This window comes from Eumetopias jubatus, unplaced genomic scaffold (assembly GCF_037043125.1).
Source record: "Eumetopias jubatus isolate StellerSeaLion01/CBP00866 unplaced genomic scaffold, mEumJub1_p1.0 scaffold_7, whole genome shotgun sequence".
In the NCBI taxonomy this organism is placed as follows: domain Eukaryota; kingdom Metazoa; phylum Chordata; class Mammalia; order Carnivora; family Otariidae; genus Eumetopias; species Eumetopias jubatus.
The window spans coordinates 96,414,552-96,441,602 of NW_028274813.1; the positions used below are offsets into that span (position 1 = coordinate 96,414,552).

Sequence of the window (27,051 nt, forward strand, 5' to 3'; positions counted from 1 at the left end):
GACTTGTACTGCTATATACTTTCCTCTTAGGACTGCCTTTGCTGTATCCCAAAGATTTTGAACAGTTGTGTTTTCATTTTCATTGGTTTCCATGAATTTTTTAAATTCTTCTTTAATTTCCTGGTTGACCCATTCATTCTTTAGTAGGATGCTCTTTAGCCTCCATGTATTTGAGTTCCCTCTGACTTTCCTCTTGTGATTGAGTTCTAGTTTCAAAGCACTGTGGTCTGAAAATATGCAGGGAATAATCCCAATCTTTTGGTACCGGTTGAGACCTGATTTGTGACCTAGGATGTGATCGATTCTGGAGAATGTTCCATGGGCACTAGAGAAGAATGTGTATTCCGTTGCTTTGGAATGGAATGTTCTGAGTAAGTCTGTGAAGTCCATTTGGTCCAGTGTTTCATTTAAAGTCTTTATTTCCTTGTTGATCTTTTGCTTAGATGATCTGTCCATTTCAGTCAGGGGGGTGTTAAGTCCCCCACTATTATATTGTTGTCAACGTGTTTCTTTGCTTTTGTTATTAATTGCCTTATATAATTGGCTGCTCCCATGTTAGGGGCATAGATATTTACAATTGTTAGATCTTCTTGTTGGATAGACCCTTTAAGTAGGATATAGTGTCCTTCTTCATCTCTTATTACAGTCTTTGTTTTAAAATCTAATTTGTCTGATATAAGGATTGCCAGCCCAGCTTTCTTTTGGTGTCCATTAGCATGGTAAATGGTTTTCCACCCCCTCACTTTCAATCTGGGGGTGTCTTTGGGTCTAAAATGAGTCTCTTGCAGACAGCATATCGATGGGTCTTGTTTTTTAATCCAATCTGATAGCCTGTGTCTTTTGATTGGGGCATTTAGCCCATTTACACTCAGGGGAACTATTGAAAGGTATGAATTTAGTGTCATTGTATTGCCTGTAAGGTGACTGTTACTGTATATTGTCTGTGTTCCTTTCTGATCTATGCTGCTTTTAGGCTCTCTCTTTGCTTATAGGACCCCTTTCAATATTTCTTGGAGGGCTGGTTTTGTGTTTGCAAATTCCTTTAGTTATTGTTTATCCTGGAAGCTTTTTCTCTCTCCTTCAATTTTCAATGACAGCCTAGCTGGATGTAGTATTCTTGGCTGCATATTTTTCTTGTTTAGTGCTCTGAAGGTATCATACCAGTCCTTTATGGCCTGCCAGGTCTCTGTGGATAGGTCTGTTGCCAATCTAATGTTTCTACCATTGTAGGTTACATATCTCTTCTCCCAAGCTGCTTTCAGGATTTTCTCTTTGTCTCTGAGACTCGTAAGTTTTACTATTAGATGTCGGGGTATTGACCTATTTTTATTGATTTTGAGAGGGGTTCTCTGTGACCCCTGGATTTTGATGCCTGTTTCCTTCCCCACATTAGGGAAGTTCTCTGCTATAATTTGCTCCAATATACCTTCTGCCCCTCTCTCTTTCTTCTTCTTCTGGGATCCCAATTATTCTAATGTTGTTTCATCTTATGGTATCGCTTCTGTCTCGAATTCTGCCCTTGTGATCCAGTAGTTGTTTCTCTCTTTTTTTCTCAGCCTCTTTATTTTCCATCATTTGGTCTTCTATATCGCTGATTCTCTCTTCTGCCTCATGTATCCTAGCAGTTAGTGCCCCCATTTTTGATTGTACCTCATTAATAGCCTTTTTGATTTCGACTTGTTTAGATTTTAGTTCTTTTATTTCTCCAGAAAGGGTTTCTCTAATAACTCCCACACTTTTTTCAAGCCCAGCTAGTATCTTTAAAGTCGTGATTCTGAACTCTAGGTTCAACATTGTACTAATGTCCATATTGAGTAGGTCCCTGGCAGACGGTACTACCTCTTGTTCTTTTTGCTGAGGTGATTTTTTTCGTCTTGTCATTTTGTCCAGAGGAGAACAGATGAATGGCAGAACAAAATGCTAACAGGTTAACAACGTCTCCAGCAAATATACTCTATACAAATCAGAAAAGACCTGAAACCAGGGGAAAAGAAAGAGAAAGAAAAAAGAAAGAGGAAAAAAAAAAAGAAAAAGAAAAAGATAAAAACAAACAAAAACAGAACAAAACAAAAAAACAGAATATGATCAAATGTAATCAGGCTAGTGCATAGATCAGTGCCACACACTAGATTTTGGGCGTATTTTGGTCTGTTAGAAGAAAGTGCCTCCTAAAATTTTAAAGGAAGAAAGACATATATGTACAAAATAAGGGTTGATACAATGAAGGGATGGAAGATGAGTGTAAAGATGAAAAGTATAAAAGATTTTATAAAAGGAATTGATAAGAAGTTTGAGAAAAGAAGATTTAAAAAAAAGAATAGGAAAAAAAAGGGAGAGAATGTGATCAGGCAGGAGACTAGAACAAAGCCGTACACTAGTGATTTAGGGTATATTTTGATCTGTTAGAAAAAACTGTATCTCAAAATTTTTAAAGAGAGAACAACTTATATATATATATATGCCAAAAATAAGGGTAACTACTATGAAGGGATAAAGTATGACTCTAAAAATGAAAAATAAAAAATATTTTTTTAAAAAAGGGATTGATAAGATGGTTGAAAAAGGGAAAAAGAAAAATTCAAAAAAAAAACAGCTAAAAAAATATTAACTTTGAAAAACTAATGAGTCATGGTAAAAAAGCCATGAATTCTATGTGCAGTATTCCCCTAGCGCTGGAGTTCTCCCATTTTCCTTGATCGGTAAACTTGGTCTTGGCTTGCTGGCTGTTCATGCTGATCTTCTGGGTGAGGGGCCTGTTGCCATGGTTCCCAAATGTCTTTGCCGGAGGCGGAATTGTCCCGCCCTTTTTGTCCGGGCTAAGCAAGCTGCTTGGGCTTGCTCTCAGGAGCTTTTGTTCCCTGCAAGCTCTTGGTACAGCTTTGGAGGAGGAGAGTGAAAATGGTGGCCTCCCAATCTCCGCCCGGAGGAGCTGAGAACTCGGGGCCCACTCCTCAGTGCACCCCCAGAGAAAAGCAGTCACTCCCGTGTCCCCAGTCTCCAGCCGCACTCCGCGCTCACCCGGCCTGTGACTGAGTGTTTCTATCTCTGGCACCCGACCCCATGTGGAGTCTCCAAACCCAGCAGATCCCTGCGGTGCACTCCCGCGCCCCTCCTCCCGGGGGGAGGAAGGGGAGTCTCCCTGGATCTGCCACTTGTTGGGTCCCTGCTGGAGGAGCAGTGGCCCGACTGGGCCGCGGATCACAGTTTATGGCAACCCCGAGCTGAGAGCCCGCGCCTCGGCTCCGTCTCCGCAGCCGGCTTCCCTGCTCTGATACCTGGGAGCTCCGCTGCACTCAGGCACCCCCGGTCTTTCTGTGACCCCGAGGGTCCTGAGACCACACTGTCCTGCAAGGGTTCCACCCTCAGCTTAGCCACTGGAGCGACGTCCCTCAGCAGAACCAACTTCTAAAAGTTCCGATTTTGTGCTCCGCAGCTCTATCACTTGCCAGAAGTGGCCCACGGAGGCCCCCTCCCCCGCTGTGTATCCTCCGAATATCGCCTCGGATTCACTTCTCCGCACGTCCTACCTTCCAGTAAGTGGTCGCTTTTCTGTTCAGAGAGTTGTTGCTATTCTTCTCTTCGATCTCCTGTTGAGTTCGTAGGTGTTCGAAATGGTTTGATCCCTATTCAGCTGAATTCCTGAGACCAGACAAAATCCAGGTCTCCTACTCCTCCGCCATCTTGCTCCACCCCCCAAATTTGTGATATTTTAAGCCACTGAGTTTATGGTAGATTGTTATGGCAACAATAGAAAAATAATATAAAAGGCTATATAATGAGGAGGCGCCTGGGTGGCTCAGTCGTTAAGCGTCTGCCTTCAGCTCAGGTCATGATCCCAGGGTCCTGGGATCGAGCCCCGCATCGGGCTCCTGCTCGGCAGGAAGCCTGCTTCTCCCTCTCCCACGCCCCCTGCTTGTGTTCCCTCTCTCGCTGTGTCTCTGTCAAATAAATAAATAAAATCTTAAAAAAAACAAAACAAAACAAAACAACAACAAAAAAAGGCTATATAATGAAATATAATAAGTAACATCTACAACTGCCTCAAAATATGAATTCAAATTGCCATTCATAATGTATCAAAATTCAGTTTTTGATAATTTTATAAAAATATTCACACACAGAGCAACATGTAAATAAAAGAAAGGATTTCCTGGATATAAAATGATAATTTATAAGATAATTTGGTAACCTTTTAAAGATGGAGATGAATAATCAAAGAAACTCTAGTTCCTAAAAAACACATTTTTTTTTTTAAGAGAGGGAATTTTTTTTAAGGGGGGGCAGAGGGAGAGGGAGAAAGAGAATCTTAAGCATACTTCACGGTGAGGAGCCTGACACAGGGCTTGATCTCAAAGTCCTGAGATCATGAGCTGAGCCAAAATCAAGAGTCGGATGCTCAACTGACTGAGCCACCCAGTCGCCCCTAAAAAACACATTTCTAAGGGAGATATTAGGAAGAACTTATGCTAAATGTAAGGGATTTTAATAAGTAACCCAAAAGATGTCATATATTTCATTTCTGTGACATTTAAATATAAAAACAAATAAAAATAAGAGCCTTCTTACATGATCTGACTTTTTAAATAAGGAAGCCCTGCCTACCTAATTTGCTTATTTGCATTATCTTTCCCCAACAACATACACACAAGCACATATGTCAAGATATCTTGAAGATGTAGTAAGTACTAATGTATACCTAATGTATTATAAATCTCATAGCCAGAGTTCAAACAACTTACTTTCCTTTGTCCTTCAGCCATTCTGGATTCTTTTCTTCCTCTTTTAAATCAGAAAGTTCAGGAATATCAGTATTCAGTGCTCTTCGTGCCTCTGCTTGTTTGTGTAACCACTGAAATAAGGGAACGAAATCTAATGAAGGACACAAAAGTCTTATTTTTATTAACAACTACTTTGAGATTTCTCACTTTCTACCATAAGATGGAAATACTATTTGTTATGGACTGAAAGTTTGTGTCTCTCAAAATTCATATGATGAAGCCCTTAATCCCCATGTAATGGTATTTGGAAGTAGGACTTTTGGGAGGTAATTAGATTTAGATGAGGCCATGAGGGTGGGGCCCCATGATGAGATTAGTGTCCTAAGAAGAGGAAGAGACCAGAGCACAGCTCTCCTTCCAACACTCCCTGTACCCTGATCTTGGACTTTCCAGCCTCCAGAACTTGGAGAAATGTCTGTTCTTTAAGCCACCCAGTCTAGGGTATTTTGTTATAGCAGCCTGAGTAGATTAATATACTATTTGATAATGTGATTTTAAACTTCGTTTTTATCCTTTTCAGTTTAACATTACTAGCTGGTAAAGATCAAATGTATAAAAATTTGTAGTCCAAATTTCATAGAAATTTCTGGGAGTTCATGTGATTATTATTTTACTTTTCTTGCTATATTTGTTTTTCTAAAATGAAAAAATATAAATGACTTTTAAATAATTATAATTTTATAATTCTAGAGATAATTTTACAAATAATAAAATTTAGAATATATTGTTTAATAATAAAATGGTTAAAATTTTTTTAAGATTTTATTTATTTATTTGAGAGAGAGTGAGAGAGGGAGAGCTTATTGAGGGAGAGAGAGAAACAGACTCCCTGCTGAACAGAGAACCTTACCTGGGGCTCAATCCCAGGACCCTGAGATTATGACCTGAGCCGGAGGCAGATGCTTAATGAACTGAGCCACCCAGGTGCCCCCAAAATAGTTAATATTTATAAACTGTCATTATGTCTTTAGGATCTTCAATTACTTCCACAACTTTTCTTTTTTTTTAAAAAGATTTATTTATTTATTTGACAGAGAGAGAGAGCACAAGCAGGGGAAGCAGCAGAGGCAGAGGGAGAAGCAGGCTCGCCACTGAGCAGGGAGCCCGATGCGGGGCTTGATCCCAGGACCCTGGGATCATGACCTGAGCCAAAGGCAGATGCTTCACCAACTGAGCCACCCAGGCGCCCCACTTCCACAACTTTTCAATTGTGAGAGGCAACAATTAATATCTTGTAGTAAAAAAAAAATGCAGTTCTTAGTGCCTATATAACTAAAGATACAACATTCAAAATCCCAGGGCCCAGGAATTTATAAATGAATGTGAGATATTCTAGACTGTCACAATAGAAATACCAGATGATAATAATAATTGTAATAATATATTAACAATAAATTTCCAAATCTGTTACCAAACATATATTTATCCCTTACCAAAACACAAGTTTACAAATCTAATATAGCAAATGATGCATTTGATAAAATAGGTGGCAAGTGTAACAGTTTATCTCCTGGAATAAGCAATAATACTGCCTACTAAATCAGGGTTCTCTCATGAGTGTTCGGAGACAAAAAAATTCTGCAAAATATATTTTTCTCAAAAGGACATACTGAAATATATTCAAGAAGTACTATCTTAAGTGTAATGAATACTTAAGAAATTCAAAACTCAGTATTAGTTTTAATAGATGAAATAAGAAAGTATTTTCATTTGTGATCATTGTAACTAACAGCAAGTATTCCTACCTCCTCTTCTTCTGCTACTTGTGATTCTCGGAGAGCAGTTGGAAATACTCGAGGGGTAAAGTTGATTTTAATACTGCCAACAGAGCGAGGAGCAGGAATACTGTCTTGCTTTAACTTCTCCAAAAATATATTTTCTGAATTTCTTCCTTGAAAAGCAATATTAGCAAGTGAGTTATCTTTCTCTCATTTTGTAGCTAACAATCAAACTGACTTTTAAAGTAATTACACATCAAAGCTACCTCTAAAATCCTATACAAATAAACCAAAGATAACTTCTGCTAGAAGGAATATAAAATCCATCATCGAAAGTGTGGCAGCTAGTTATTTCTTCTTTAATCAAAGACCCCAGCTACTTTTCTAGGATTCTCTTTGTTAAAACACACGGTGTTTAATTTACATTCACTCTAGTGAAGGGCACTCTGAGCAACTCTACATCCACTTTTTTTTTTTTTTAAGATTTTATTTATTTATTTGACAAGAGAGCGAGAGTGGGAACACAAGCAGGGGGAGTGGGAGGAGAAGCAGGCTTCCCGCAGAGCAGGGAGCCCGATGCGGGGATTGATCCCAGGACCCTGGGATCATGACCGGAGCCACAGGCAGACGCCCAACGACTGAGCCACCCAGGCTCCCCTCTACATCCACTTTAGAAAGCCATCACTACCAATACTACTATTTCCCTTAAGCTCCTACAGCAATATCTTCTACAAGCTTCCTTGTGATGGTACAAAAATTCTTCAGCCATCAGAGATAGCTAATGAGAATAGGCAAAGAGTAATAATGAAAAGCTATACATTTTTAGAAAGATAGTTTGATGTAATAATGGTTAAACCAATATAAGAGAAGAAATTAATCTATGTGTTAGAATATAAACTATATGAATAAAAGGAAGAAAAGGTAAGTTTAAAAAATGCAGAAGTACAAAAATATAATACACAGATTTAAAAGGCAATATCAAAACTTTTAAGAAAAATTTTCCACAAATACGAAAAGTAATATCCTTGATATAAAATGAATACACACGGGGCGCCTGGGTGTCTCAGTCGTTAAGCGTCTGCCTTCGGCTCAGGTCATGATCCCAGGGTCCTTGGATTGAGCCCCGCTTCGGGCTCCCTGCTCTGCAGGAAGCCTGCTTCTCCCTCTCCCTGCTTGTGTTCCTGCTCTCGCTATCTATCTCTCTGTCAAATAAATAAATAAAATCTTTAAAAAAAAATGAATACACACAAATAAGAAAAAAAACTTCTAAATTAAAAAATGTGGAAATGGCCTACATTGACATTTCCAAGAGAGGGAAGAGGGGGACAAGGAGGAAAAAATAAGGATTCAAACAAACAAGAAAATTTGAGTGCAAATTTTCTAGATGTCTGCGGTTGAGACATCTATCTTCCAATATTCCATCCATTCTCCCCTCTTCCTTTTAGAGATATAATTTTAGTTCTAAGCTAGGCATATGACTGTGTCTGGCTAGCATCTACATAACCCAGCCTCCCTTGAGATTAGATGTGATGATATGCCAAATCTGAGACAACAAAATGTGAATAGAAGTAATGTATACAATGGATCATTTTATAGGTACATCTGCTTTCTGTGGACTCCTCTTTCCTCCTTCCCACAGGCTAAAACACAATGCCAACCTTGGCATCCAGAGATGGAAGCCAAATGATGTAATGACAGAGATGGCCCTGCCTGCCTGAATGGCCTTGTGGAACAAAGTCATCTATCAGGCCTACATTGATCACTGTCACATAACAAGTATCGGATTATGGAGAACTAAATTTCTGTCTTATTTGATCTGTAATTTTGGTCTCCTTATTATAACAATTAGTTTTAACCTACCAAATAAAATGTTCCAAGAATTTTATATCCAAGTAAATTGTTGCTTACTTATAAAGGCAAAAGACATTCCTAGATATCTAAGAACTAAGTAAATATACTACCTAGCCATTTTTTCCAAATAAATTAATCAAAGAAATGTTCCAGAACATGGAGAAATGAAATTAAGAACCCAAGAGTGGAGAACTTAAGGGTAAAAATGAAAAGAATTGGTTTTCTACACAGTGGAGAACACATTCAAAATGTGAATAAGATTCCTAAATGTTAGTATAACATTAGTATAACAGAAGGAAACAGAATAAAAAGTAAAAATGAAGTATACAACTTCAAATTATTATACTAATGATTACTAGGATATAGAACATGAAGGGAATAAGCACTATTTTCCATAATGAGAAATTAAAAATTTATTTTCTTGGGTGCCTGGGTGGCTCAGTCGGTTAAGCATCTGCCTTTGGCTCAGGTCATGGTCTCAGGGTCCTGGGATCAAGTCCTGCGTTGGGCTCCCTGCTCAGGGTGGAGTCTGCTTCTCCCTCTCACTCTCCCTCTCTCTCTCTCTCAAATAAATAAATAAAATCTTTAAAAATTTTTTATTTTATCAATTTTGCTAAAATAAGCAAACATTTTTAAATGTTCACGAAAACATTAATGGACCATGGAAATCAGCTTTCTATTTCTAGAAGCATAGGTTAAAGTTTTTAAAACTTTTTACAAACAATCTCCAGCTAAAATGCTATAAACACATAAAATGCTTGATAAAAATATAACAAATAAATAAAAGGTTCAAATATACAGTTTAGTTTCGGGGCACCTGGGTGGCTCAGTTGGTTAAGCGACAGCCTTCGGCTCAGGTCATGATCCCAGAGTCCCGGGATCGAGTCCCACATCAGGCTCCCTGCTCAGCAGGGAGTCTGCTTCTCCCTCTGACCTTTCCACCTCTCATGTGTTCTCTCTCTCTCTCTCATTCTCGTTCTCTCAAATAATAAATAAAAAATCTTTAAAAAAAAAATATACAGTTTAGTTTAAAAAGTAAGCAAAGAAAAAGTCTTATCAGTGATTTACAACTGGGGTAATCCAAAAGCTGACAAAAAGCTGTTTAGAAAGATATTTATATCTACATCTGAAATACATATATAAAGGCTAAAGGCTGGAAATTTAATGCTGATATAGTTACAGAGGTGGGAAGCTGGAAGTGAAACTAGAAGCTTAGAAGGGCTGCTCTCTTAGTGAAAAAAACATTTATAAAATCACTGTCCACTGGTCCAGGAAAGTGAAGCCTATTCTTCCTGGGGCTTCAAACAGGAGGAGAAAAAAATATCTCTTGTATGAAATCAAAACTCTAGGTATCCCTTGTGAGCAATTCTTACTTCCACAAACCAGAACACCTGAGTTTTTTTATATGCACGCATAAAAAAAAAAATCCTTGCTGAAGATGAACACACAATCAATAACTACAAATCACATGAGAAAATAATCCAGTATAAAGGACAGTTAGCAGACACAACAAACAGGAGGTATGGCTTCTTAAGAATTTGAAAAAATAGAACAATCTGAAAGAGATTAAAATAATTTTAAACATGTTTATTTAGAGCAAAGACAGGATAAATCCATAATGAAAAATGAAGAAACTAATGACAAAAGAATGAACAACAACAACAGAAAAAACAAATGGAACTTCCAAAATGAAAAAATATTGCCACTGAAATTTAAAATCTTTAGGATAAGTTTAACAGCAAACTAGAAGAGATGTGAGGATAATATATATAGAATGCGGTCAAGAAATACAGAGAAAAGAAGAAGGTGATATTTCAAGACAATAGCTTAAAGGTTCCCAGAACTTTACTGAAGACATAAGTTCTTTGAATAAAAGTATATTCCAAGTTCTGATATTATGAAACAAATAAATATAAAACTTCATAGAGACTAATAAAATCAAAGTACATCAAAGTGAAGAATTTTAAAGCAACCAGAGACAAAGGATGGATTACGTTATAAAGGTTCAATAGTTAGATCAAGAGCAGACTTCTCAGCAACATTAGAGGGCAAAAGGCAATAGAAAAATGTCTTCAAATTACTGATGGAAAATAACTATCAATGTGGAATTCTACAACCAGCCAAACCATCCTTCAACAACAAGTATAATATAAAGATAATAACTGAACTTAACACCCACAAATCTTCATTAAAGAACTACTAAAGGATTTACTTGTAAAGGGAAGGCAATTTAACCCACAAAGAAGTGAAACATAACAGGCAAAGACAAATTAAAAATCAGTAAATATACATCAATCTAAATAGTGATGACTATATAGTGGGAAAAAAAACCCATACTAACAGTGATGCCTAAATTTAGGGATTTAAAAATAAAGTGAAATCAACTGATGTCCTTTCCCACCAATAAAGTGGACTAAAATGTTTAGACAATTTCATAGAAGATGGGTATTGCTTGAACTTATGTACTAAATTTTCTTTTAATATTTACAAGAATGATAGAGATGAACCTTAATGTTTAATATGCATGTTAAAATATAGTAATTAGAATTATATCTATGTACCAAAACAGATACAAAAATTTAACATTAATCATTCAAAGAACAAAAATAGAATACAGACCTTTCAAATTAGTAGAAAGAAAGTAATCAAGAACATTTTTTAAATCCAAGGCAGAAAAATAGAAAAAAGAACCAAAAAGAAAGTCTAGTAAATATAAATCACAAAGATAGTAGAAGAAAACCCTAAGACATCAGGATACATTTTATTTATAATAATAAATCTAAGTGGCCCATAACTTATTAAAAGAATAAAATAAGCACAAATACACCCCATAAACTACAATCTATAAACATACCTGTAACATAATGATACAGGAAATTTTAAATATGAGAACAATAGTCATTCCCATTTTAATTTGGAAACTAAAACAAAACAAAAAACCCACAAAAAAACAAACAAAAAACTCTCTAGTAATTCAAGGGCCAAAGGAAAAAATAATGATGAGTTACAAAATATTTGCAGCTAAACAACAAAAACACAAGATTCCAAGACTTGTGAATGTATTAACATAGTATTTAAGAGAAAAAAATTTAACATGCATTTATTAAAATATTTCAAAATTAATGAAAACAAGTTGGACAAAGAACAGAGAAAACCTAAAGAAACTAAAAGAAGCAAAATAAAAATAAACACAGGAATTAATGGAATAGAAAACAAAGAAACAATAAAAAGTATCAACAAAACCAAAAATTGCTTCTTGGAACAGATTTACAAAATGCTACAATACTTGATCAAGGAAAAACAAAGTAGTATTAGGCATAAAGAAATGTTATAATGATAGAAGCAAATAAGAAAACTTATGCCAATAAATTTGAAAAGATGATATGCACAATTTCCTATAAAATAAATTAACAAAATGGACTTGAAAAAAGAGAGCACCTGAATAACCAGAAACTAAATGTACTTCTATAAAATACTCCATGCCTAGACATATTAGGGGTAGTTTTACTAAGTCTTCAAACACCAGATATTTCATAGCAAACTAAATTGTTTTTGAAGAATAGAAAAAGAAAACAGGTACAATTTCCAGCATACTTAAGCAGTAAATATTGTAAGACTTTGCATGTCTGAAAAGTCCTTATTCTTGCCTCACACTTGATTAATAAGCTGGGTATAGAATTTCACACTGAAAATTATTTTCACTCAGAATTTTGAAAGCACTGATTCATGTTTCAGGATTCCAGTGCTGAGGTTAAGAGGACAGATACTAACATTCCCAGTCTTTGTGCATGATCTGTTTCTCTTCTCTGGAAGCTTTCAGGATCTCTGCCTAAAGTGTGCTGAGGGGTGCCCGAGTGGTTCAGTCAGTTAAGCATCCAACTCTTGATTTTGGCTCAGGTCATGAGCTCAGCTGTTGTGAGATCGAGCCTCACAACAGTCTCTGAGCCGGGTGTGGAGCCTGCTTAAGATTCTCCCTCTCCCTCTGCCCCACCCCCTGGTTCATGTACTCTTCTTGTTCTGTCTTTCTAAAAAAGAAAAAGAAAAAACATAAAGTGTGCTGAAATTTCAAGTGCTTTGGCATGAATATTATAAAATCTGCCGTGCTGGACCTGATAGACTTGTTCAATGTGGAAATTCATTTAAGTTTTCAGAAGTTTTGCAACATTAAAAATATTATTTCCTCTCTTCTGTCTCTCCCTCTCTCTTTCTTATACCCCTATTATTTGAATGTTGAACATCCTGGATGGATACTCTGATTGTTTTATCTTTTCTATTTTAAATCTCTTTGTCCTTTTGTTCTACTTTCTGAAAAACTTAGAAACTATATTCCAAACATTTGATTAAAGTTTTAATTTTTATCACATTTTATTTTATTTTTTTTAAGATTTTATTCCTTTATTTGAGAGAGAGAGAATGAGAGAGAAAGCACATGAGAGGGGGGAGGGTCAGAGGGAGAAGCAGACTCCCTGCTGAGCAGGGAGCCCGATGCGGGACTCGATCCAGGGACTCCAGGATCATGACCTGAGCCGAAGGCAGTCGCTTAACCAACTGAGCCACCCAGGCGCCCATTTTTATCACATTTTAAATTTCCAAACTGTTTTATTCTCTTAATATTTCTTGCTATAGCCTCTTGTTCTTGTTTAATGATTAAAATATGTCTTCATCTCTCTGAAGACATTAGTTACAATTAAGTTTTCTTCTGTTCCTTGCATTACTTGGTTGTTTCAAGTTATATTTTTCTGTATCTTGTCTATCTCCTCCTATTAAAGTATAAAAATTCTCACTGAAGTTCTATGTACATGAATCTGAAATCTGTTGACTAGTAAGCTTCAGCAGGGGGAACTAGCTGGGCCATTACAAGTGTCAGGATTTTTTCATCCTACACTCATAAGCTTCCCTATAGAAGAATTCTCTAACCTGCATCCCAGGTGCACTGGGTTTGTGCATGCATATGTGCATGAGCCAAGGGGAGAGGAGCGCTGGAGGGGATCCCTTGAACTGGTATTTAGATTTACACAATGCTGACTTTCACTCCATCTATTTTCAGAGCAGAATCTCACTCAGTCTTCAACTATGCAGAAAGTAAACCCCCAATCTTCTGTCATGATCTGGAGATCGGTTGTGAAACTCTATTTACACACTTTCAACCAATCCTTTTTTTTTTCCCCAGACTTACATTTGCCCCTACCTTTAGGAGTACCTGGTTCTTCCAAGTTGAAAAGGGACAAATTCACATGGCCTAAAGTTTCATCTCTCCCTCTACAATGCTTTTAGTAGCTTAGCAGGCAAATTAAAACTACTTTAACAGAAAAACAGGCTGGTACCAGTAACTGAACTCTTTCTAACAAGATAAGGAAACCCCCATAGTTAATTAATTAAATGTTCAATGATTCCTCTTTCCCAGTCTCCTATAAATATATACAATACTACAAGGACCAGGATCCTCAAAGGAGGCTTCACTATGGCTGGCCTTAAGCATAACTACGGAATAACAAGAACCTAAAGAATTTATGTGCATTTTGGTGCTTTTCTGCCTAAAAGTATTCCCAATAAACTTATTCAATTTTACAAAGAAATAATTCATGTACAAGAAAATGTACTCAGGGGTGCCTTGGTGCCTCAGTTGGTTAGACATCCACCTCTTGGTTTCCACTCAGGTCATGATCTCAGGGTCATGAGATAAAGTCCCATGTTGGGCTCTGTACTCAGCAGGGAGTCTGCCTGAGATTTTCTTCCTCTACCTCTCTGCCCCTCCCCCAGCACTCCCACACGTGTGTGGGCTTGTGCTCTCTCTCTCTCTCAAATAAATCTTTAAAAAGACTAAACTGTACACATTTTAAAGTACCTTAATTCAATGAGTCCTGACAGATGTATGCACCCATGAAATCATAATCATAATGAAAACAGAAAATTTCTATCACTTCTAAGAGTCCCCTATAGCCACTTGAAGTTCATCCTTTTACCTCTGGCCCCAGATAACCACTGATGCACTCTCAGTCATTATAAAATGGTTAATATTTTCTAGAATTTCATGCAGTATGGACTGTTGTGGTCTCTTTTATTGAAGAGTAATATTTCACTTTATGAAAGTATGAGAATTTGTTTATTCACTCCTCTAGTGATGAGCATCATTTCCAGTTATACACCATTGTGAATAAAGTTGCCATAAATATTTGAATACAAGTCTTCAGGTGAAGATATCTCTCTTGTGTAAATACTGAAGACAAAAATGACTGAGTTATATGATAAATGTATTCTTAACTTTTAAGGAAAGAGCCAAATGCTCTTCTAGTGTTGTGGCATTTTACATTTCTACTACCAGGGTACAAGAGCTCTAGTTGCAGCATATCCTCAACCACTCTTGTGTTGATGGTCTTTAGTTTTCTGTTTTAGTCATTTTATTTTTTTTTAAAGATTTTACTTATTTATTTGTCAGAGAGAGAAAGAGAGAGAGAGCACAAGCAAAGTGAGCAGCAGGCAGAGGGAGAAGCAGGCTCCCAGCTGAGCAAGGAGCCCGATGCGGGACTTGATCCCAGGACCCCGGATCATGACCTGAGCTGAAGGCAGACGCTTAACTGACTGAGCCATTCAGGCATCCAGTTTTAGTCATTTTAATGTATATGTACTATGTACTGTATCTCACTATGGTTTTAATTTGCTTTCCCTACTAACGAATAATGTTGAACATTTTCTCATATGTCTATTGGCCATTCATGCCTTCCTCTGCTACAAGTCCATTCAAATCTTTCATCCAATTATTTATTGGATTGTCTTCTTATGTATGTATTATGTACACAGTGAGGCAAGAGTCTACCTTCATTTGTTTCCAAAAATATATCCCGATCTGTTCCAGATGTTCCTTTCCCCATTGAATTGCCTTGTTACCTTTCATTAAAATCACTAAACCATACTTGTGTAGATCCATTTCTGGTCCCTGTACTCTGTTGTTTTGACCTTAATGTTTGTCCTTTCACCAATTCCATCTTGTCTTTATTACAGTAGCTTGATGCTAAGTCTTCAAATCAGGTAGTATGAGTCTTACATCTTTGCTCTCATTTTTAAAAGTTCCTTTGGCTATCCTAGGTCATTCATATTCTCATATAAATTTTAGAACCAACTTGTCAATTTCTACAAAAAGTTTACCAGGATATCTAATGGAATTGCACTGAATCGATAGATCAATTTAAGAACTAACATCCTATCAAGAAAGGGGGGGACATCGGAGGGGGAGACGAACCATGAGAGACTATGGACTCTGAGAAACAAACTGAGGGTTCTAGAGGGGAGGAGGGTGAAATGATGGGTTAGCCTGGTGATGGGTATTAAAGAGGGCATGTACTGAATGGAGCACTGGGTGTTATACGCAAACAATGAATCATGGAACACCACATCAAAAACTAATGATGATTAACATATAGTGATTAACATAACATAATAAAATAAAAAAAAAAGAACTAACATCCTATCAATATTGAGATTTCCAACTCAGGAACATGTTATATCACTGCATTTATTTAGGACTTTAAAATAGCTCTCAGCAATTTTTCTATAGTTTTCAGTGATGTGGTCTTATATTTCTTTTGTTAAATTTATTCCTAAATATTTTCTCTTTTAGTGTTATTACAAATAAAATTTAATTTTCCAATTGTTTGCTGCTGGTAAATAAAATTTTAAGTGACTTTTATAATCTTATATCCTGAGACCTTGCTAAATTCAGTTATTAGTTCTAGCAGTTATTCTTCAGATTTCTTAGGGATTTCCACATACACAATCATGTCATCTACAAATACAGCTTTACTTCTTCCTGTCTAATCTTTATGCCTCTCATTTCTTTTTGTCTTAATGTAATGGTTAGGGCCTTCAGTATAATATTGAACTGAAACAGTGAAAGTGAAATACCTGCCTACCTCCTGGAGCTACAGGGCAAGGCAAAGCATTCATCAACTGACCAATAAATATGAAGCTTACTACCCATTTTTTTGTAGAAGGACCTCATCAGAATAAGAAAGTACCTTTCTATTCCTAATTTGTTGAGAAATTATTTTTATAAATGGGTGTTGGGTTTTATCAAATACCTTCTGCAATAATGAAATGATCATATGTTTTTTCCTTTACTCTGTTAGTACAGTTAATTACATTGAATGATTTTCAAAATGCTAAACCAATCTTGCATTCCATTATCCATTTTTATTAGTCAAAAATTCTCTAGGCTGTGTGAAGAGAAAACATGACTATAGTTGTTTAACCAAGGATGGGTTTATTTTCTCACTTAATAAGCTTGAAAGAAGGTGGTTCAGTGCAGAGGTACCATCTTTGCAGTCATTAATGTCCCAAACTCCTTCTTCTTCCCTATTCCATCATTGTTAGTGTATGTCTTGCCTCTTTGTGGTTTTAAAATAGCTAATGAACTTTTTGGTACAGACCTTCATCTTAGGTAGGAAAAGGAAAGGATAAGCAAGCAGAAAGGAGTAATACTTTAATTCTATAAATCTTTAGCAGATTTCTTCTTGCATTTCTTCAGTCAGAATTTGTGACTTGGGCTACATCTAGTTACAAGAGAGTTTGGGGAAGTGAGTTTTGCTTTGTTTTGTTTTGTTTTTTTACTAATTTAAAATGATTTTGTAAAAATAATTCAGTGTGCTTTTTCAATGTTTCCTTGCTTTTTCTCTTCATAATAAAAAATTTCAAACATATAAAAGTAGACATAACAGAATAATTAACCATAATGCATTCATAACCTGCCTTCAATTATCAACTCCTGGCCAATATCACTTCATCTTTACTTCTATCTACTTTCACATACCATATTATTTTGAAGCAAATCTCAGACATCATATATTTTCATCCATAAATATTTCAGTAGGTATCCCCCTAAGAGATAAGGGCTTTCTAAATCTAACTATAATTACATTATCACATCTAGAAGGGAAAAATGTAATTATTATTTAATTTCTTCAAATATCCAATTGGTATTTAAATTTCTAAGAGGCAAGGTTTTTAGCTGAACACATTTCTTCTGTCCCCTCCCTCAAACCATGATTCTGTTCATAAAAAAGAAAGGGAGAATATATATTGAGTAGGAAATCTGCAGCACCTACCACACCATTTGTATTCTGTATATAAAAAGTGGCTTATCTAATATATTATATACACTCATATTATAAATTATGAGTCTTACTTGTTGATGTGCCAAAGAATAAGAGTACAATAATCCAAATTCCAAACTAAGTTGATTTTTAAAATCACATAAAATCTTACCAAAATTTACTTATAAAATCACCTTAATATAAAATATTAAGCAGTTTTCATCAAAATGACACCACTCTATATTTAAGTTCTAGGTCCAGAGGAGTATGGAGCTCACACCACGTTTAATTCCTCTGCACTGCAAAGTAATTGGGTCATAGCCTTGACTCTTGGCTTCACATTGAGATAAAATTAGTGTGGTATGCCTTATATTATGGGACTGGTAATTAAAACTTCTGAGGTTTTGCTATTTCATCATTAATAATATTTTGGTTAAGCACGAACTGAGTCACTCTTGAAAGATACTGTAAGGCTTTGAGATACTCGATAAAACATTTAAAAGGTAGTATTTTTCCAAACCAGGAGTATATACTTTGAGTACTTTTTCCCTAACACACTTCTGAATGGAAACATGTCCTTAATACAGAGTTGGCTAAAATATGTTAGGCATTAAATAATGAACATGGCTAATCTGCCTGTCTTACCCGTGTAGCAATATACCACAGCAGTGGTCACCTACTCTAGAGCCTGATTACCCACGTCCAAATTCTGACTCTGCCATTTATTAGCAGTGTTATCTTGGGCTAGTAAGACTCTCTGTGCCTTTCCTCACCTGGAAAATGGGGATAATCATGGTTCCTAATTCATAGGTTCACTTAAAGACTTTTCAACACACTAGATCTCACTTAGAGTAGTAAAGACATATAACCTAGAGCGTAGGTTTCAGATGCAGATAGATGTGGGTTCAAGTCCCACAGGTTTACTTATTGGGTAGTTGTTTATCTTTTCTAAATATCTATTTCCACTAAAATAAGAATAGCAGCACTTATCCCAAAGTGTTGTTGTGACAACTGAGTGATAGAACCAATAAAATTGCCTGGCATAGGGAAATGACCTAATAAATGTTTATTATTATTATTGCATAAGGGATTTTACCAAAAAAAATGTTCCATTACTAAATATACTAAATATGCCTAAAACAAAGTTTAATATTCTAAAATCAGATAAAATCAAACTCTTAGCTTTCAATAAAGAAATGTTATTTTACCTATTTCTGCGCACATCAGGATCAAAGGCCAGACGAGCCCCTATTTGCTTACAACTAAGTTTGTGTAATAGTACTCATGTTCCTGAGTCGTGTGAGGAAAATGTCTTTTTTTAAAAAATATTTTATTTATTTATTTGTCAGAGAGAGAGAGAGAGCACAAGCAGGGGGAGCGGCAGGGAGAGGGAGAAGCAGGCTCCCTATGAGCAAGGAGCCCGATATGGGACTCAATCCCAGGACCCTGGGATCTGAATCATTGCTCACTGCATTTTGCAAATGTCACTATTTCCTAAAAGAGAAATAAATCTTTCACCTTAGCCTCTATACTGTAGTACTTATTCTCAACATACCAAAATAATGACCTAATACTATAAATAGATTACACACACAAAAAAATGTGACATGTCTACTTCACCAAATGGACTCACTTTCCCAGACAATATTAAAGTAATCATCGTACCTTTTGCAGCAAGATTTCTAGATGCTGCAATTCTAGTAAGGCTTTTATGTTTTAATTTGTTTCTCTCTTCTTCAGTTTGCTTTCCTTGTTCACAGAATTTCTCTTCTCTCTGAATTCTTTTTTGTTCTTCAGCTTTTCTTTGACATTCTTTCCAGGCTTCCAATTCTTTAGTTGCTTTTAGTCGTTCATTTTCTTTCATATCTTCTATTTTTTTCCTCTCCTCTTCTTCAATCTGTAAAAATTACAATTACTAAAACCTTAAAACATACAAAAAGCAACATTTTAAAAATAAGAAATTCATTATAATAATTAGTCTTACCTCTAAACTCTTACCATTGTATCTGCAGCAGTAGTAGTAGTGAATAAAAAATTAAAATGGGAATGGTAAATGATTTAGGATGTCATGGAATACAGGTTTTAGTTCCAGATTTACCATTAATTATTAATATAATCTTGAGCAATCATTTTCTCTAGCCTCAGTTTACTCACATGTAAAATGGGGACAGGCATTCAGTTAAATGATATCTAAGGGCTTGGTAAAAAAAAATATTTTTCTAAAAACCAAGTCACTTTGGGGCGCCTGGATGGCTCAGTAGTTAAGCGTCAGCCTTTGGCTCAAGTCACGATCCCAGGGTCCTGGGATCGAGCCCTACATTGAGCCCAGCATCAGGCTCCTCTGGAAGCCTGCTTCTCCTTCTCCCACTCCTTCTGCTTGCGTTCCCTCTCTCTCTGTGTCTCTCTCTGTCAAATAAATAAATAAAATCTTTTAAAAAAATAAAAAGTCACTTCTCCCAAAATTTACACACACACACACACACACACACACAAATGCATGCACACACATTCATCTTTCTACTTATGCCAGTCTTCTCTTGTCTTGGGACTGAAGTTGTGCCAACCTTCACCTTATGGAATGAGGGAACAGCAAGAAAGGAAACGGGAAGGATGAACTAGGAAGTTTGTCTCTGGTGGGTTTGAACTTTGAACGCTGCTGCCAACTGCATTTGCAATAGCAGGTATTTGAAGCTTCCACAAGAAAAGCTAATTATCAGATGAATTTGAAAGCCGTACATTGTACAGGAGTGTGCTAACTTTCTCTCCCTTTCACAAACTTCCTTCATATGGGCAAGGAAGAAAAACCCTGTGAAAGAGTAACTGTTTGGTGTATATGATTGACTCTATGTATCTGACTTTCCTGTGGTGACAAAAATACCTCATCTCTATCCTCTAGAGAACAAAAATTCTCATCTCTATGTCCAGAGAAGCAGTGTCTAATAGAATTTGTCCCCATGAGGGCAATGTTTTGTGCCATTCAATACAGCAGCCACTCGCCACATGTGGCTCATTAAGCACTTACAACGTGGCTGATGCGATGATGAAAAACTAAATTTTTATTTTATTTGTGTTTCATTACTGTAAATTTAAATTAATTTACATTTAAATAGTACATTTGGCACAGCTCTACAAGAACACGTTGGGACGAAGTTTCCTAGAGGCGGAATTATTTCAGGATACAGAATAAACATAGGTATGAAACTGCACTGAAAAGGTGTTCTGTAATATCTGCATGACCTAATACCCTCTTCTGGAAGACTGCTTGTTATTTTCCTATTGGACTGTGGAACACTGACTTTAAAATAAATTTCACAGATTACTGAACAGGAGTTTCCTAGAGTCCCAGAATTGCACATAAGGCCTAAACTAAGCACAAAAGATAGCAATTTTTACATATTCTAAGTTCAGAGAGTTGCCAGTGAGCTGCCAATAGGTTGGGCCAGAAGAATCTGTGGCAATGAGCCAGGCTTTAAACGCCTGACAACAGGGCATGATGACCAGTCAGTGTTAGCCACAGGTTGCCACAACCTAAAAGGAGATGACAGCTTCACCCAGTTTAATGATATGTTTGCCTTTTTCCCTGCTTCCTCTCTGCCCCAACACATGGACAAAGGGGAAAGTATGTGGAGTCAGAACACCCTCAATCCCTCATAATCCCTACAAGTGGAGTGAATTTTTGAAAAGTTTTTAAAAATGTGTAAGACTAAGTCTTAGTTACCAAAAATGAGACTGTCCTTACACCAAAAAGTAACAGGAAAATTAGGGTAGTAAAGATGTAATTAAGAGAACTACACACACACACACACACACACACACAATTTATAAGCTATATAAGAAATTAAAAAAGTCTAACTCTTCAGGGAGTAAGGGGGAAGAGGGACCAAAAAAGGCTTCATAGAATAGGTGACAAAGAGACTCGAATGAAGAGAAAAACATGAAGAATACCACAAAAGTCCTTATAATAAAAGAAAAGAGAGACTAAATATATCAAAGAGAAAGACAAATGCTAAACAATCCTTGAAATTCTTTTATAAAAAATAATACAATATGTGAAACATAGCACTTAAAGGAGAACTGTATAATAACATAAAAACTCAGAAAGCTAGAAAAACAATCATCACATATGAAAAAACTGGATTTTAAGTACTTTGTACCACTGAAAAAAAGAAGGATGCCATTTAATATGGAGTATTAATTTAATATAGACAGGAAGTGTAAATAATAGGAGGATAAGAACAGGTCCTGAACCAAATTCCTGAAGAAGGGGAAATCTGTATTTCTTTTAATTTGGAATGCATGTCTGGTTTATTAAGGCAATGTTCTTTATAAGCCAATCTCTATTATGAATTACATGTACAAATCATAAATATTAGCAAACTGAATTGAGGGAAATATTAAAATTATAATACATCTTGATCAAGTAGCACATTTCTTTATTTATGATATTAGGAAATCAAAAGAGAAAAACAATATGATCTTAGTACATACCAAAACACCAGTTGATACTAGGAATAAAAGAAAAATTTTAGCTTAATAAAAGGACTCCTACAATGTCACACTTCAAGGTGAAGCATTAGAAATATTTCTAACAAAGTCACTAAAGCCAGTATACTTAATATCTTATTATTTTCCTAGAGATCATAACCTATACAATAGAATTTTTAAAATATATTTTATATATTAAAATTTTATATTAGTATATTTATTTAAAAAATAAATATAAATACAGATTATAAGGAAATAAAATTGTCATTATTTGCAAATAATATGGTAGATTACCTAAAAGAACCAAAATAACAAACTGACAAACTATTAGAACTATTATAAAAGTAAGTTTAGGGCGCCTGGGTGGCTCAGTTGGTTAAGCGACTGCCTTCGGCTCAGGTCATGATCCTGGAGTCTTGGGATCGAGTCCCACATCGGGCTCCCTGCTCAGCGAGGAGCCTGCTTCTCCCTCTAACCCTCCCCCCCTCATGTACTCTCTCTCTCTCTCATTCTCACTCTCTCAAAATAAATAAATCTTTAAAAAAAATAAAATAAAATAAAAGTAAGTTTAGCGAGGCAATCACATACAAGATCAACTTTATATGAACTCAAAAAAAGTTACCTTCCTACAAACTGGGAATAAACAATTAGAAAAATACAATGGAAAAAAATCATTTCATTAGTAATTGATTTAAAAAACCTTTTAAAATGCTAAGAATAAGCTTAACAAAATATGAGTAAGTCCTAGATGTATGTTAAATAATTTTGCTAAGGCGGCACCTGGCTGGCTCAGTCGGTTAAGCATCCAACTCTTGATTTCGGTTCAGGTCATGATCTCAGGGTCATGAGATTGAGCGGCACGGGGTGGGGAGCTTGCTTAAGATTCTCTCTTTCTCCCTTTCCCTTTGCCCATCCCCCCCCCACTTGAGTACACGTGCTCTCTCTCTCTCTAAAAATATAAAAATAATAATAATAACAATAATTTTGCTGAGGGATAAGTCCAAATAAATGGGGATAAATGCCATGTTCCTGAAGGGAAATCTCAATAATGTAAATATACTGATATTCTGAAAATTAACTTATAAAGTCAATGTAGATCTAATCAAAATACCAAGAGAACTTCTTAGGGATCTTGATAAGTAAATGTAAAATTCAGCTGCAAAAAAGAATGTACAAGTTTTATAGAGGCAGGAAGGGGTTGGCAATTCCCATACACAAATATCAGGTATAAAGCTGGACAAATCTATTAAAAAGAACCATTTCAGAACACTGGAAACTAAGCAAAGACAGCCTGCAAATTGAGAAGTGTTTGTTCTAGAATAAATGCTAAAGTTACCGGCAAGAACAGTGGGATGCTGTGCCCTTCTGCCTGGGGTTGCTCCCAACCACCCAATGCCAGCTTCAGTAACCAGACTGGCAGTTCTGCCAACATGAAACTAGCAAAAAGAACCCAACAGCTTTGTTGGCAAAAAGGGTGGATGCATTTCGGGAAGAGGGAGAGGTGAAAACCCATGGTTTTGGTGGATAAAAGTGATAGACTTGGTTGGGAATGAACAGGGAAAATTTAAACTTGGGGTCTGAAGTTGAAATCCTGGTTAAGGTGAGTGCTTGACTAGTCAGAACATTAACAGAAAGATCATGTAAATGAGAAAACCATAGAAGGTCTATAATAAGCTTACCATACAACTCTGGCTAAACAGAAAGCTATGTGTTTGTTGGGGAGACCTGAGGAAGCTTGGCATAAAATGAAGCCAGGGCGGGGCACCTGACTGACTCAGTAGAGCCTGTGACTCTTGATCTCAAGGTTGTGATTTTGAGCCCCATGTTGGGTGTAGAGATTACTTAAAAATAAAATCTTAAAAAAAAAGAAAGAAAGAAAAAAAAGAAACCAAGGAAGGGTTGAAAACTGGCTCCAACTTTGAATGTATTCTAAAACCTACACATAGACTGATCAGCAAAGGGTGGGAGCCTTTACTGCTTCTGCCCATATAATTAGTTAACAATTAAGTTATGCAGACACAGGAAAGACTCCTAAGGAAGACAGCCTAAAAAATAAGAATTAAACACTTAGCAGAGACATCAGCAGCTGTATACAGGGAGACTAGACTGACTTCACAATTAAAGTACAGGCAACCTGAGAGGTGGAGCAAGATGGCAGAGGAGTAGGAGACCTAGATTTCGTCTGGTCCCAGGAATTCAGCTGGACAGGGATCAAACCATTCTGAACACCTACGAACTCAACAGGAGATCGAAGAAAAGAATAGCAACAACTCTCTGAACAGAAAAGTGACCACTTTCTTGTAGGTAGGAGTGCGGAGAAGTGAATCCGAGGCGATATTCGGGAAGATAGACGGCGGGGGAGGGGGCCTCCATCGGCTGCTTCTGACAAGTGCTAGAGCAGCGGAGCACAAAAACGGAACTGTGAGAAGTCTGCTCCACTGAAGGACATCGCTCCAGTGGCTAAGCAGGGGGTGGAACCCTCACAGGACAGTGTGGTCTCAGGACCCTCAGGGTCACAGAAAGACCGGGGGTGCCTGAGTGAGGCAGAGCTCCCAGGTATCCGAGCGGGGAAGCTGGCTGCAGAGAGGGAGCCAAGGAGTGGGCTCTCAGCTCGGGGTTGTCATAAACTGTGATCCACGGCCCATTTGGGCCACTGCTCCTCCAGCAGGGACCCAACAAGCGGCAGATCTGGGGAGACTCCCCTTTGTCCCCTGGGAGGAGCAGCGGTGGGAGTGCACCACAGGGATCTGCTGGGTTTGGAGACTCCACACCAAGTCAGGTGCCAGAGATAGAAACGCTCCATCACAGGCCGGGTGTGCACCACGTGCAGCCGGAGACCGGGGAGACAGGAGTGACTGATTGCTTTTCTCTGGGGGCTCAGTGAGGAGTGGGGCCCCGAGTTCTCGGCTCCTGGGAGGCTGCCATTTTCACTCTCCTCCTCCAAAGCTGTACCGAAAGCTTGCAGGGAACAAAAGCTCCCGAGAGCAAACCCGAGCAGATTACTTAGCCCGGCCCGGCAAGGTGGGGCAATTCCACCTCCAGCAAAGACATTTGGGAACCATGGCAATAGGCCCCTCCCCCAGAAGATCAGCAAGAACAGCCAGCCAAGACCAAGTTTACCAATCAATGAGAATGGCAGAACTCCGGTGCTAGGGGAATACTGCACATAGAATTCATGGCTTTTTTACCATGATTCTTTAGTCTTTCAAAGTTAATTTTTTTTAAATTATCTTTTTTTTTTGAATTTTTTTTCCCTTTTTCAACCAACATCTTATCAATCCCTTTTTCAAAAAAACATTTTCATTTTTCATTTTTAGAGTCATATTTTATCCCTTCATAGTAGTTACCCTTATTTTTGGCATATATATATAAGTTGTTCTCTCTTTAAAATTTTGAGATACAGTTTCATCTAACAGATCAAAATATATCCTAAATCACTAGTGTATGACTTTGTTCTAGTCTCCTGCCTGATCACATTCTCTCCCTTTTTTTTCTTTTTCTTTTTTTAAAACCCTCTTCTTTCTTTTTTCAAACAACTTCTTATCTAATCAATTCCTTTTATAAAATTTTTATGATTTTCATCTTTACATTCATATTCCATACATTCATCGTATTAACCCTTATTTCTGTACATATATAAGTTTTTCTTTCTTTTAAAATTTTGGGAGGCACTTTCTTCTAACAGACCAAAATATACCCAAAATCTAGTGTGTGGCACTGATCTATGCACCAGCCTGATCATATTTGATCATATTGTTTTTCTTTGTTTTGTTCTATTTTTGTTTGTTTTTATCTTTTTCTTTTTCTTTTTTTTCTTTTTTCTTTCTTTTCCTTTTTTCCCCCCCGGTTTCAGGTCTTTTCTGATTTGTTTAGAGTATATTTCTGGGGATATTGTTACCCTGTTAGCATTTTGTTCTCATTCATCTATTCTCCTCTGGACAAAATGACAAGATGGAAAAAATCACCTCAACAAAAAGAACAAGAGGAAGTATGGACTGCCAGGGACCTACTCAATACAGACATTAGTACGATGTTGGAACTAGAGTTCAGAATGATGATTTTAAAGATACTAACTGGGCTTTAAAAAAGGATGGAAGTTATTAGAGAAACCCTTTCTGGAGAAATAAAAGAACTAAAATCTAAACAAGTCGAAATCAAAAAGGCTATTAATGAGGTGCAATCAAAAATAACAGCACTAACTGCTAGGATAAATGAGGCAGAAGAGAGAATCAGTGACATAGAAGACCAAATGATGGAAAATAAAGAAAATGAGAAAAAGACAAATAAACAACTACTGGATCACGAGGGCAGAATTCGAGAGATAAGCGATACGATTAGACGAAACAACATTAGAATAATTGGGAACCCAGAAGAAGAAGAGAGAGAGGGGCAGAAGGTATATTGGAGCAAATTATAACAGAGAATTTCCCTAATGTGGGGAAGGAAACAGGCATCAAAATCCAGGGGGCACAGAGAACCCCTCTCAAAATCAATAAAAATAGGTCAACACCCCGATATCTAATAGTAAAACTTATGAGTCTCAGAGACAAAGAGAAAATCCTGAAAGCAGCTCGGGAGAAGAGATATGTCACCTACAATGGTAGAAATATTAGATTGGCAACAGACCTATCCACAGAGAACTGGCAGGCCAGAAAGGACTGGCATGATATATTCAGAGCACTAAGCGAGAATAATATGCAGCCAAGAATACTATATCCAGCTAGGCTGTCATTGAAAATAGAAGGAGAGATAAAAAGCTTCCAGGACAAACAAAAACTAAAGGAATTTGCAAACATGAAACCAGCCCTCCAAGAAATATTGAAAGGGGTCCTGTAAGCAAAGAGAGAGCCTAAAAGCAGCATAGACCAGAAAGGAACACAGACAATATACAGTAACAGTCACCTTACAGGCAATACAATGGCACTAAATTCATATCTTTCAATAGTTACCCTGAATGTAAATGGCTAAATGCCCCAATCAAAAGACACAGGCTATCAGATTGGATTAAAAACAAGATCCATTGATATGTTGTCTGCAAGAGACTCATTTTAGACCCAAAGACACCCCAATTGAAAGTGAGGGGGTGGAAAACCATTTGCCATGCTAATGGACACCAAAAGAAAGCGGGGGTGG

At 36.9% G+C, this 27,051-nt stretch overlaps 1 protein-coding gene across 1 annotated transcript in view; it reads right to left on the reverse strand.

Moving 5' to 3' along the window:
- DNAAF4 (dynein axonemal assembly factor 4) overlaps nt 1–27,051 on the reverse strand; it is a 68,219-nt gene that overhangs the window by 18,538 nt on the left and 22,630 nt on the right. The window contains exons 4-6 of the mRNA XM_028100469.2: nt 19,099–19,330; nt 6,524–6,669; nt 4,740–4,849 (exon numbers count right to left, since the gene is read on the reverse strand). Coding sequence (XP_027956270.1) covers nt 4,740–4,849; nt 6,524–6,669; nt 19,099–19,330 — 488 coding nt within the window. The remainder of the gene's footprint in view (nt 1–4,739; nt 4,850–6,523; nt 6,670–19,098; nt 19,331–27,051) is intronic.